General features: G+C 26.2%; 1 protein-coding gene across 1 annotated transcript; it reads left to right on the top strand.

Moving 5' to 3' along the window:
- Positions 1-10839: 10839 nt before the first annotated feature.
- Positions 10840-11592, top strand: LOC115714622 (uncharacterized). The gene is made up of 2 exons (XM_030643368.2): positions 10840-11062; positions 11162-11592. Exons 1-2 carry the CDS (start codon positions 10959-10961, stop codon positions 11418-11420), a joined length of 363 nt encoding a protein of 120 aa, XP_030499228.1. The 5' UTR covers positions 10840-10958; the 3' UTR covers positions 11421-11592.
- The last annotated feature ends 3163 nt before the right edge of the window (positions 11593-14755 follow it).

Here is a 14755-nt window from a genome sequence, read left to right as displayed (position 1 = left end):
ATGACGTGGATAAATGTGGACCATTGGATGGAAATAATTGTGGAGTTTGACTAAAAGTAAGCTGTATCGACGTTCCAGGATGTTTTGGAACTACAGTGTTTAAGATAAAGACGCACGTGGGTGATTTTGAGGTGAAGGTGACAGTTGGCAGTGTTAGTAGTTGTAATTGTCGATGTTAGGGACAGATGCATATGGCGGGCTTACTTATGGGCCCTACATTGTCTCGTGGGCTTTTGTTTTGGGAAACTCGACCCAACTAGCCCATCTTATAAGAAAATGTGGGCCTTGTTGTAAATGCCCAATTCTTAAGGCCTCAATATGTCCCTTTAAGGTAAATACTATTTGGAGATTATTTTTGTGGTTTTTAAAGGATAAGTTTGTAAAAATATGATTTTTTCTTTAAAAAGTTAATTTATTGAAAATTTTTAGAAAAAAGTAAAATATATGGGAAAATAGTATTAAGTAACTGATTATCCTCTTATGGTAATTGTTTACGCCTCTCGTTACCCTAAGGATACCTTATTACCTTTATTTAATTTTCTCATATTTTTCAATTTTTTTTTTTAAAAAAAAATTCTCATAAGATAATTTTTTTTGGAAAAAAAATCATATTTTTGCATAGATAGTATTAAAACCTAAAAAATTTTATAAGTTTATTTGTTGGACTCTCTATTTTATTAAATGATAATTTAAAACACTATTTTTTAAAGTGATACAAAATAGTACAGCGAGCTTACTTTGAATTAAAATTTTAAAATAATCTAATATAGATGTATTAAAACCAAACTAGTTACACTTTTTATACCTTTTTGTACTAGAAACTCACTTCACGTTGGTTATGTTAAAAAAATAACAAAATTGAATTTAAAATATTATTTTGTACTATTTTAAAAAATTGAACTCATGTAATATGCGTGTTATAAAAGTAATTGTAAGTTCATTACTAAAATTGGACTAAAGTCCAAGAATTGAAAACTTTATTTTATTATTTTTAATAAATCGTGCAATTTTATTAATAGAAATTAGCTAAAATAATAATATACAATCCAATCAGAATATCTCTCATGTTGGAGACACGATCATGATTAGAATTAAAAAAACGAGTCAAATAATCAATAGCTTGATTTTTCAGATCGTTTCACATAAAAACTAAAAAATAAAATAAGATGAAAAAAGACTGCAACATCACAGTTAACCTTAAAAATACTTATATTCAGTTTTATCTACCGCTCAAAAGACATAACAATAGAAACTATTGCAGTAGGTTCATTCAATCTCATAGCTCGAGCACTCAACTATTGTGTGAGCTAAGTAATTGTACTACTAACAACCCATTGAGTCACAGAGAACTTGTTATTCCCAACCACTAACAGCGATTTGATGGTGAGCCATCGAAGAACAAAGAAGAACCAACAATAAAACAAAATTATGTCACACAATAAGTTTAAAACACTCAAAACTATGTCACAAAGATAAGACTAAAAAACTTAAAACTATCTCACAGAGACTAGAGTAATTGAAGTAGCAAAAGTTGAATCACATTAGCAAAACACAACCCTAACCAAGTTGTACCTACGTCCAGGAAAGGTTGGCAGGCCTAACCAAAAAAAAAAAAAAAAAAGACAACCTTCTATAGCTATAAATCGAGAAATTTTAATTTTATTTTTTAAAATTAAAAATTCTTAATTAGGGGTGTTCATCCGATCCAATCCGCACTTTTTTGGTCAAACAACATCCAATCCGCACTAAGTGCGGATTTCATATTTTGGATCCAATCCGATCCGCATAAGAGTTAAAATCCAATCCAATCTGATCCGCAATAGTGCGGATTGGATCGGTTATTTTAGATCGGTTATTTTTTTAATAATAAATTATTTAATATTTCATAGAAAAAAAATTAAAAAAAAAAAACTATTGTTTCTTAAACTCCAATAATAATCTATTTCCATCTCTATTTATATACAAATCAAACCAATATACATATATATCAATATATATGTACTTATCTTTAGATTTATACTAAAATATATATGTATCTATTACTAAAATAAATAAGTTAGTATGTAAATTTAAATTTATATATATGTGTCTATGTGAATAAGAATTATTTTTCTTGTGTTTTTTATTATGAAATAAATAAAATGCACCAACTCAATACATTACTAAAAAAGATTAAGAAATTAGAAGTTTGTGTCTTTTTTTAATTAATATATATTATATATTATAATTTTTTAAAAATATATATAATTAAGTGCGGATTGGATTGGATCGGTTACTTTTTGAGGTCAAACAACATCCAATCCGCACAAGTGCGGATTTTAGTTTTTTCAATCCAATCCAATTCGCACAAGTGCGGATATTCGCATTTTGCGGATTGGATTGGATTGGATTGGATTGGATCGTGCGGATTGGATTGGATCGGATAATTTGTGAACACCCCTATTCTTAATAACTCATACAAGAATTTTTAATGTCATGAAAAATTGAGAACATAATTTGCAGTATATATTATAGTTGAGGAAAATTGTAGTTAACATTATAATTATGATAACTTATTTAATTTGTTCTCAAATTGACTACTTCTAATCTTGAGGTTCCATAATTAATTGAATCTTTCAAATAGATTTGCTTCGAAAAAAGAAATCATCCAGCTACCATAAACATAAAGATATAGTTTGGGTCCTTTGGGACTAAATTGACTTTGTTAGGGAATTAATATCTTTTAATATGGAAAAATTACAATTATATAGTGTGCTCATTTATCAACTCAATAATTGAAAATTAAACAATGTTTTTATAAACAAAAAAAAAAATGGAATTGAACAACATTGTTTTTGTGAAGATAATATATATATTTAATACACTGAATATAAGTACTTCCAAGACATCTTACTATTGTTCTTTTGAATAAATATACCTATATACTTTAAATTGTTGACAAGGTCAATAATAATAATTGAGCTTACAGCTTTAATTATATATTCCTGAAAATTAATAAAAATAAAATATTATAAAAAAAATGATCTTAAGCATAATTTAGTTTAACCAAACTGGTTTTACAAAGAGATCTTAAATTCTAATATCCACCTTCTGTTGACAAAATTATATTATATATCTACTTTATTTTAATTATTTTAATTTTTATCTTTATTTCTATGTTTAAAATATACCTATAGTTATAAATAATGTGTCTATTATACCTTGTTAATGTAAATTATGTACTAGATTTAAGTGAAGGGTGATGATATATTTAGCAACCCACTCACAAAAATAGGTATATTTTAATAAAATATAATATGAGAGTATTTTTGATTAATAGATACAAAAAAGATATATTCTACAATTTAACAATATATATGGTCGGCCCGTGAAATTGAGTGGACATGAAAAAAAAATATAATTGGACACTTTATTTAAAAAAATATATAATATTTTTAAAAAGTAATGAAATCAAAATATGTATATTTTTAAGAGCAATTTGCGGCGAAACCCCTTTATGTTTTGATTTTTATACACTTAACCTCCTTATCTTTATTTTTGGTAGCAAAACCCCCTTATGTTTTAATTTTTATACACTTAACCCCCTTATCTTTTTTTTTTGTGGCAAAACCCCCTTATGTTTTAATTTTTATACACTTAACCCCCTTATCTTTTTTTTGGTGGCAAAACCCCCTTATGTTTATTTTTCTTTGCAAATTTGACACGCCAGTTAAATATTACCGTTAAATATCAACTGGATGACCACTGTATACACCTTTGTATACAGGGACGGAGGGACTTTAGCCCATGTGTGGGCTAAAGCCCTCACTCAAATATATACATCAAATTTTTTATATGTAGATATATACATATATTAATTCACTTTGTTCAATTTATTAAAGTCCAATTCACAAAAGCTCTCACTCAATATCTTAATCATGATTCATGAGCCTACTCTTATTCTAATCAAGCCCATTTTAAAAGTAGTCCAATACAAATAATAAAAAAAATAATACTTTATTAAAAAATAAAATAATACCATTGACAATATTTTATTTTATTTTTGTCAACAGTATTATTTTATTTTGTTGAAGATGAAAATTTGAAAGATACATTTATCATTATTTTTATTAGTTTTGACTTAATATTTATTCAAGCCCTCACTCAACTAAATTTCTGGCTTCGTCACTGTTTGTATATGTAACGGTAAAACCTCGAAGTCGATACAGTAGTAATCCAGTTAGTATTTAACGGTAATATTTAACTAAAACTTTAAATTTGCAAAGAAAAATAAACATAAGGGGGTTTTGCCACCAAAACAAAAGATAGAGGGGTTAAGTGTATAAAAATTAAAACATAAGGGGGTTTTGCCACCAAAAAAAAAGATAAATGGGTTAAGTGTATAAAAATTAAAACATAAGGGGGTTTTGCCACCAAAAATAAAGATAAGGGGGTTAAGTGTATAAAAATCAAAACATAAGGGGGTTTCGCCGCAAATTGCTCTATTTTTAAAGGATAATATTTTTTTGGGTTTCTGGGCCGAGTGGGCTTGAGGCGCGAGCCTAATCCAGCTTAGCTTAGGTCCAACTCTAAATGTATACATGTATATGAGTATTGTTATAAAGTACTAAAAGTGTTAGGCACCACTTAAAGGTAGTGCCTTGTGATTGGCTAGTAATACTTCATAAAACATATTACATTAAATTATATAGTACATGATACTTAATTGTATCAATCACGTTATGACACATTAGTGAGTGCTAGGTACCACTAGGGCCTTTTAATATTTCTCTCTTCTAAGGAGTGCTAATTACAACATCCTATCACAACCTCTTAGTTAATTTTCGCACCCAAAATCACATGCAGGAATATTTTTTTCATACAAGTATTTGTTGTAGCTATAATATCATCCTTATAAATTTTAAAAATTTTCGAATAGTTTACAGTACCGAAAATAGAATTTTTGATATTCAAGTTTACAATGCATGTTTGAAAAACCTCAAACCTATTTTTAATACTGTAAACTATTCGAAACATTTTAAAAAATTTATAGGGATGATGTTGTAAGTATAACGAGTATTGCAATAAAAAATTAATAAAAAATATTTCGATATTGTTACGTCCCCGCTTCAAGCCTCCATTGGGTCCTTACACCCACGGAATGAATGACTCTTATACACGAGTACGTCACTTTGGTAAAACTTCTCAGGAGGTCACCCATCCTTGAAATTGCTCCAAGCCAAGCACACTTAACTGTGGAGTTCTTTCGAGATGGGCTACCGAAAAACAAGATGCACCTTGTTGATATAGGTAGTACCAATCAATCCATTTAAGCTCTCTTCAACTGTGTAGTCCCATACCTACACAGTCTTAGAATCATCCCACTTGACCTTCCCCAGGCGATGTGGGATTACACAGCTTACCCGATATTTCCCCTTACGGATCACGAGACTACTGACTGTCACAGATATATATTTTTAAGCAAAATTAACTAAGAGATTATAATAAAAAATTACCAACAACACTCCTCTTATTTTATTAAGTGTAAGCAATCTTACTAACTAAATGCTTCTATTATTGCTTTAATATATCTTTAATTATTTTAAACAAAAGAAAACAAAAGTTGCTAAATTATTATAATACCGTAATAGATAAAATAAAGCAAATTCAAATGGACACATTATTCTCATGAAATATTTGTCCTTAACTATAGATAGGGACAAATATATTTTGATATTTAAATGAATGGTAACTTTTTTTCTCTCATTAATTATAATAGTGTAAGTTTTTTAAAAAATTAAATAATTTAGATGTGAAAAATAAAATTTAAACATTTAACATGTATAGTAATTGATTATTTTGAATTGTGTTATCTACCTCATAAATTATTAAAAAAAGCTAATTAATAGTAGGAAAATAAAATAATTTGATTATGTTCTTGTTTTAAGAAATTGACTTTGATATTTTACACTTTATAAGTTGAGTAGAAAAAATGTATTATTAACTTAAATTTAATCATAAATTACAAAATATAAAAAATCACTTCATAATTATATATTTATAAAAAAAAAAAAATGTAGGAATTTGGAATTTTATGTATAGATTCTCTCTCCACACGTGTCGTAGAAACATTGTGTTGTCGTTTTAAGACTATAAGGACAGTTCAATGACAAAAACATGTGAAGAAGAGACTGAATTTTGATCCAATCTTTGCACGTGTGAGAAAAGGTACAATAATACAAATAAAGATATTTATGAGGTTAGATTGTAATAGGAATAGTAACTAGATAAATGGTAAGAAAGTTTTAAAAAGTTAAAAAGAATTTTACTAAAAACACTTTATAGTAAATGCTATAATTTTTTTTTTTCATGTTCTACATTCATATAATATTATTTATTATTTAAAATATATTTTATTAATTATTTTTGGTTTTAATAATTATTTTATATGAGGATATGTGTATATAATAACATTTTAAAAAATTAAAATTTTGATGATATATTTTAAAGGAGATTTTTTATAAGAATTTGATGTATGATATAATGTAAAAGTATGTTAGAGAAAATAAATTTTAGTAATGTATTTTAAATGATAGAATAGAGAAATTGTTAGGAGTACTAAGGTATTAATGGTGCCTAGTATCGTTTAAATGCGGAGTATTGCTGTTGGTATAAATAAGTAAATGGTGCTAGATATTATTGTACTTAATAAAAATGCTCATATAAGAAAAATATTAAAAGATAACAGTAGCACTACTTATATCGCTATTAATGAAATTAAGTATCAAATTTTACAAAATTTAATTTAATAATTATTATAGAATATTATTAACTATTTACAAGGTACTAGTGCTAGACTTTGTGTCTAGTTCCTAATAGCAATGCTATAATGAAAATGATATTGTAAATTTTAGCTTAATTTTTTTTTTTTTTTTGAATAGTAATGAAAATGAATGGCGGATTGACAAAAATTTTCTTCAATTTATTTGAATATGGAAGAGTATATAAAAAAAGGTATGATGGCAATTTTACTTTTATATAAGTAATGAAAAGTGATTATATAAATATAGAGTTGGGTCTTTATTCATAAAACAATGTAATAGGGATTACATTGTAAAAGAATTACAATATTTTCAAAACCAAATCAATTGATGAATTTGTAATGGTAATTTCGTTTTGTTTATGATTCTGTCAAAACAAGTATAGCTAAGATTACTGATATGTGCACACATATAATTTATACACAAATTTAATATAAGTTGTTATAAATTACTATGAAATGACGATTTATAATTAGTTAGTAGTTTTTTATAATTATTATTAAAGTAAAATATGTGAAATTCGATATTGAATTGCCCTAATAGCAATATTACATATTACAAGATTATTACACGCTATGGATGTCTTTTAGTATTTCTTAAAGAAATATACTAAAAAGTACAGTGGTACCTAATATCTTTCTACGTATCAATATTATTATTAGTACAACTAATTAAACATCAAATCTCATATAATTTAATATAATAATTTAAAAAATAGAAAAATTATCTCATATACTATTTTTTTAACTTTTTTTTCAAATTTACGGTTTGGGTTTCTAAAGTGGTTGCAGTGCTAGTTGCAATAGGGATTTCTATATAATTTTTTGTTGCAATTTAAGTTGCAGCGCTAATTGTAATAGGAGTTTTTATGTAAAATTTCGTAAAAATACAAAGAAAACTAATTTAAAATGTAAAAATGAAAAAAACTCATACAAAATATTATTAACTAATATGATGCGTCTAAAAAGTGTAGGACACTATAAATGATTAGTAAAAATATTTAGTGAAATTTTTAAAAAATAAATATATACATGAGTCAAACATTTAAATTTGTCGGACTGCCATGTCGGCATCTTTAAGATTATGATTCTCCAGTCAAATATGAATGCAGTTCTCCAATCATATTTCTCCACGTGTCAACTATCAGTTGGATATATGGTCAACCCTACCCTTTGACCGAAAAAATAATAAGATCAGATCAAATCTCTCTCCATGTGAATCATCTTTGGACACAATATTTAACCCATATTGGTTTTCGCTTTCACTTTTTCAATTATTTTATTTTTATTATTTATTATTATAGCACTAACACTTAACCACAAATACATTAGCTTAAATTTAACCCATATAAGAAAATAGGCTGACTCATTTATAAAAAATAAACCGATCCGAATAAAGCACGATACGAGTCCGCTAAACACGACACCAAAATATGAACTTACAGACCGTGCTAACTTACCTTTTAAAATATTAATACAGCACAACTTATATTATTGTGAATTTTTCAAAATATGAACCGAACCGACACGCACATATACTGTATTTGCAGCTATGGCACCACCCAAAAATAATGATAATAATAAATTTAAATAGAGTAAATATATATTTTAATATAAATTGCCAACGTGAAAGTATAGTGACAGTACTAGCTTAATTAATATATGCAATATTATTATTTTGACCCATTCTTTACGTTTCTAAGAAAATATATTTTAATTTTATTTACTAAATTTGGATTATTTCTAAAAGTTGTGTATTAACATATATAACAACATGTTCAAAGTATTATTACACATATTATAAGTGAGTATGACATGTCAAAATATGATTAGTCAAAAGAGTAATAATAATAAAGAAAAATTAAAAATTATTACCGCGATTAATTAACAATATTTTTTCATAATAAATCTAAAATTAAAATATATAACACTTAATATTTTCAATAAAATATATAACAAAATTATTCTTATTAAGCACAAGTGATACTTAGCTAAAGTAACACACATTGCAAATAGTTAACGATATTACATAATAAGCATATTACTATCATGCTACATCACTATAAGTTGACTCATTGTGAATAGTTAACGATACTTTATTGAGTAATTTGTAACATAAATATCTAAGTTTAATTTTTGATTGTAGATAAATACTTGACCATCAAGTGTTGTCATTATCCACGTGTCACATGATAATATATTTAAATTTATTTTTTTAAAAAATAATATATTTAAATTAATTTTTAAATAAAAAATAAAAAATTTAACCACCTAGACCAATTAAGAATTGCTATGTGAACATTGACTTCACTTAATGGTTAAGTGCCTACGAAAATTCTAAAGAGTAATTTGCGGCATAAATACTTAAGTTTTATGCCGAGTAGCAGATAAATACCTAAGTCCTATTTTTGGCGGTAAAAATACCTTCCGTCACTACTCTGGAACTTCCGTAGGTACCTCTCCGTTATGTGCTAGGTTAGTGTCCACGTGTAACTCGTTCATTGGTCCATGTCATTAATTTTTTTTATTTATTATTTAAATATTTAAAAATGATTTTAAAAATATAAAAAATAAATAAAAATAAATATAATCAAATTTTTTTATCATTAATTCTTATATATTTAAAAATTATTTTTAAAATAAAAAATAACCAAATTATCTAATACATAAACTAAAAATTTAATCTCATCTAAAAAAAAAACTTAAAATTTAATCCTATGTTAATAAAAAAAAAAATCCAACAAAAGAGGATTAGTTTTGTTAAACACAAAAACTTAAAATTAAATTAAATATAAAATTAAATTCAAAACCTAAAAAATCTGAAAACCTAAAATCCCTAACCCCTAAAATCACGTTCTCTCCCCCTCCACTTCTGCGAATGAAAACTTGCAAACCAGAGCTGCCAAGACCGCATCCTTCTTTTCCTCTAGTGGCCTACCAAGAGCTGCCAAGAGCTGCAAACAGAGGCCTGCCAAGACCAACACTGTATACTCGAACCCAGAAAAAAAAAAATACAGATCTCCGTCTAGCATCGAAGCCTCTCCGAGATCTTTGTCGAGTTGCTCCGTCTGGCATCAAGCAAAGAGAAAAAGATTTGTTTATTTCAGGTGGGATTTTGGTGCCGAAGTCGAAGCTTGCTCTCTCGGTCCAACTTGACCTGACGAACTGTGGAGGCTGATGATGAAGCAGCAGCAGCCATTGGTGAGGGTTGAAGAAGAAGAAGGGCAGGAAGAAGAAGAGGACTTCAATTTCTTTTGTGTTCCTGATTAATCAATCTAATCCTAGCACGGTAATCAGTCTTTCCCTCTCTCCTTCTCTTGAACTTAACCTGAAACCTCTTGAAGTAGGCCTTCGATTTTTGTGCTTTCACAAAAACCATTGTTGAAGCTTGAGTAGAGGAAGAGAGACCGTGAAAGAAAGGGGAGGAGAGAGAGCGGCTCCAATTTGTTTTGGGTTTATTTGTTAGTTTTTAGTTTTTAGGTTTTAATTAATAATTTGTTTTATTTTAATTAAATTAAAATATATGAATATTAAATATTTATTATTTTATTTTGATTTTAATTTTTTAATTTTTAATTTTTAAATTTATTTACAAATAAAAATTAAAAATTAAAAATTAAAATATCTGGACTAATCACGAAGTGACACGTGGATACTAATCTGACACATAACGGAGAGGTACCTACGGAAGTTCCAGAGTAGTGACGGAAGGTATTTTTACCGCCAAAAATAGGACTTAGGTATTTATCTGCTACTCGGCATAAAACTTAGGTATTTATGCCGCAAATTACTCAATTCTAAAAATATAACTTAAGTATTATGACTGTCAAAAATTAAACTTATGTATTTATCTGTAACTAAAAGTATTTATATTGCAAATTATTCTATTTTATAATAATTATTACATTAAATGATATAAGACTCAATACTTAATTTTTTACTAGTCACACTAATTATATCAATATGTAATTAAATTTCCATTTATGCATTTCTCAAAAGCAAAAAGAATATATATAATATCTTCACATCCAAACAGTACTCATTTATATATATGCATATAAACAATCTCTCTCATCTTTCTCTCCCATTTAAAAGATTCCCTTAAACCTAAATTAACCAATATATATATATATATAAAGTTTTATACATATTATCATATATGGCTAACTCATCATCATCAAACTCTTCCTCCTTAAGAATTATAGTTGAGAATAACCCATCTGAAGCCAAGCTTTCTGAGTTGAATATCAAGTGTTGGCCCAAGTAAGCCTCTAATTTCTCATCTCTCTCTCTCTATATATATATACATATATTATTTTTTATTTAATTTTTAAAATTTTTTAATTTTTTTTTTTTGTGAAGATGGGGTTGTTCTCCTGGAAAATACCAATTGAAATTTGATGCTGAAGAAACATGTTATTTGGTAAGAGGGAAAGTGAAGGCATATCTAAAAGGGTCAAAATCGAAATCAGAATCAGAATCAGAATCAGAATTTTCGGTTGAATTTGGAGCTGGAGACCTTGTTGTAATACCAAAAGGATTAAGTTGCACTTGGGATGTTTCTGTTGCAGTTGATAAATATTACAAATTTGAATCTTCTTCTTCTTCTTCATCTTCATAGTATACATATTATTAATTATTATAAATTATCAAATATAAATTTTAATATTTGTTTTTATTTTTGTGGATATTATTATGTTTTGTGTGTGTGTAGCTAGAAGATAGTGATACCTTATGCGGTAGCATTTTTATTTTAGTAGTCAAAGAGAGAGAAAAAGCATTAGTAGTCAATATATCTATGTCTCCATTCAAACTAACCTTCCCAACGTCTTTATGTCCTTAGTTATTAATGTTTCTTTTGACTAGTCAACTATATCCTTTATTATTATTATTATTATTATTATTATGATAAATACTAATAATTTTTAAAGAATATTGCTAATCAATCATAAAATAAACTTTTAAATAATGTTAAGTACCACTAGTGTCTAATATCAAAAAATGTTAGAGGCTGGTTTTAGTTTAGAATAATAAGTACTATACATTTATAGGCTTATACATATTTGTTTTACAAAATAATGTACAATTAATCTCAACTATATAATTAAAAGAAATATTATTATAAAATGAGCATTGTTATTAGGCACCAGTGATGTTTAACACCTTCTCGACATGTCGCGTTGTGATTGGCTAGTGATACTCTTTAAAAGCTATTATATTAAATTGTATGAGACCCGATACTTAGTTGGACTAATAACGATATTGACAAATAGGAGAGTGCTAGACACCACTGGTGCCCTTTATCATTTCTCTTATAAAATACTAGTAGTGTTTAGCACTACTACAAAATAGTGTCTTAGGATTGGTTAATAATGTTCCATAAAATTTATTACATAGGCCAAATCTAAATATACTAATTGCACTAATATAGCTATATGCCACCTTAAGTGGTGTTAGGTGCTTTTCAAGATTTTTCAATTAGAAATAATGTGACTCTTATTTAAATTGATTATGTGTAGAAATTTAATTATGTTTTTGACATTTTTTTAAGTTAATAGGTTTTGTAGTTTTTTATTGGTTAATTAGGATTTTTACCTTCTAAATTTTAACATGTATCAAATTATATCCTTTGAACTATTTTGATTGTTAAAAATTCTCCTGTACTATTGAGATTGTTAGATTTAAGAACTTTTGTTTAATTTCATTCAATTTTACTATTTCAGTGATTGTTTATGTACTAAATCATGCTCCCTAGACTTTGATATCTACCAAATCATACCCCTCGAACTTTGACATATACTAAATCATGCCCCCCAAACTTTCATCCATGTTAGACTTTTTTTACTAAAATTAGACAAAAGTCCTTAAATCCAACAATCTCAATAGTTCAAGGGATATTTTTAACGACCTTAAAAGTTCAAGGAACATGTTTTGGTTCATGGTTGGTATGGGCAGTGGCTAAGCTAACAGTAAATGTTAGGAGGAGAAAAAGAAAAAAAAATCTGCAAAAATAGTCTATTAATAAAAAATATATATTATTTTTATAGAAAAAACATAAAATTTTTGGGGACATATATAGATATGGGAGAATAAAAATATAAATAATATTTTTTTATAGAATAAATATAAAAATATACAAAATAAAAATAAAAAATATAAATTTACATAGACAATTTTTTTTTTTCTTTTGTCGAGACAAATATAAAAATATATATAAAAAAAATTAGGCAAAAAATTAATTTATTAAAAATATATGATATTAGAAAGATAATTTTTAAATATGTACAATAAATTTAAATTTGAATCAGAATGTAAGAAAAAATATTTTATGTTATATACTCACATTTAATATAAGACAAAAGATATAAAGAAAATGTATAGTAAGTTTAAATTTAAATAGTATTGTTTAAAAAAAAAACAACAATTTTGTTGTATAATCACATTTAATATAACATAGATATATTGGAATTTGAAAATAGTTTTGTGTGAGACATGTTTTCCACATTCAAACTGTCACGTAGAAAAATTATAATATAAATATTTTTTTTTACAGTTTACATTGTAATTATTTAACCTCTTTCAATGTTTGTAAAATATTAAAATAATTTATAATGTAACGCCACTGCTTTAAATTTTCATTGGGTCCTTACACCCACAAAATGATGGCTCGCTCTTATACACGAGTATGTCACTCTGGCTGCTTCCTAAACTGATGACTAATCCTACAAACCAACACGAGTGTTTCCAGTGTGCTTTGTCCTCACTCACACACTCCTGGGAATACTTCCCAGTAGGTCACATGGAATTACCCTAGATCAAGCATGCTTAACTGTGGAGTTCGTTCGTGATGGGCTACTAGAAAATAAGATGCACCTTGTTGATATATGTGGTATCAATCAATCTATTTAAGCCCTCTTCAATTGTGTAATTATATACCTACACAGTCTTAGAATCATTCCACTTGACCTTTTCCAAGCAATGTAGGATTGCACAACTTACCCAGTATTTCTCCTTATAGATCACGAGACTACTGACTGTCACACAGAATATAAAAAATAAATTTTAAAATATTTTATTTGACACACGTATAAAACAAACTTCATGAGAGCTTATTTTGTATTTTCGACAAGATTTATATGACTATGTACATTGTATTATTTTAGTATTACATAATTTTCTAAAATAATTTATAATGTAGTCAAAACATGCATATAATACCTTGGTTTGAATATTTCATATGTGAGTAGTTTTTCACACTTTAAATTATTTAGGTGTTTTAAATAATTATAATATATATTGCATAAAATAATTTTTTTAAATGCTAAAATTAAAATACTCTTATCTGTGAGAAAAAGAAAATCCTTATTGTAAAATTGCTAGATATATTATTGTTTTTATAAAATAATTATTACATATTTATACAGTAAAATTTTTATCTAAGAATATAATTATGATCAATTAAATTATATTCTAATTGAGATGTTATAATTAAATAGATGTAGACGAAAAAAAAAAATACCAAAAAAAAAAAAAATCAAATGTAACAACAATAATAATAAATAATACTTAATATTATATCATAGTAAAATTATTGTTTAGTAAATATAATATTTATACATGTATCACAATTTAGTGTAAAATAAATAAATTTATAATTTATATATATTATAAAAATATAATTATTCTTATTTATAATTGACCTAAATTATAAGTTAATTTTTTTTATATAATAATTAGAGACTATAACATCAATATTGTAATTAGTTATACATTTTTAAAATCGCGTATTAAAAAATATACATCTGTATAAGAATATTTATATCTTAATAAATATAAATATAATATTTATGTAAAATTAATAATTTTATTCTAAATTGTGGTACGTATATCTTTATATATTAAAAGTCTCTATCTAACGGCAATTCTTGGTTTAACGATTCTTGGTTTAACGATTCT

Source organism: Cannabis sativa, chromosome 4 (genome assembly GCF_029168945.1).
Source record: "Cannabis sativa cultivar Pink pepper isolate KNU-18-1 chromosome 4, ASM2916894v1, whole genome shotgun sequence".
Lineage (NCBI taxonomy): Eukaryota > Viridiplantae > Streptophyta > Magnoliopsida > Rosales > Cannabaceae > Cannabis > Cannabis sativa.
Note: the sequence above shows the minus strand (reverse complement) of the source record. Positions and strands in the feature narration are given on the sequence as shown.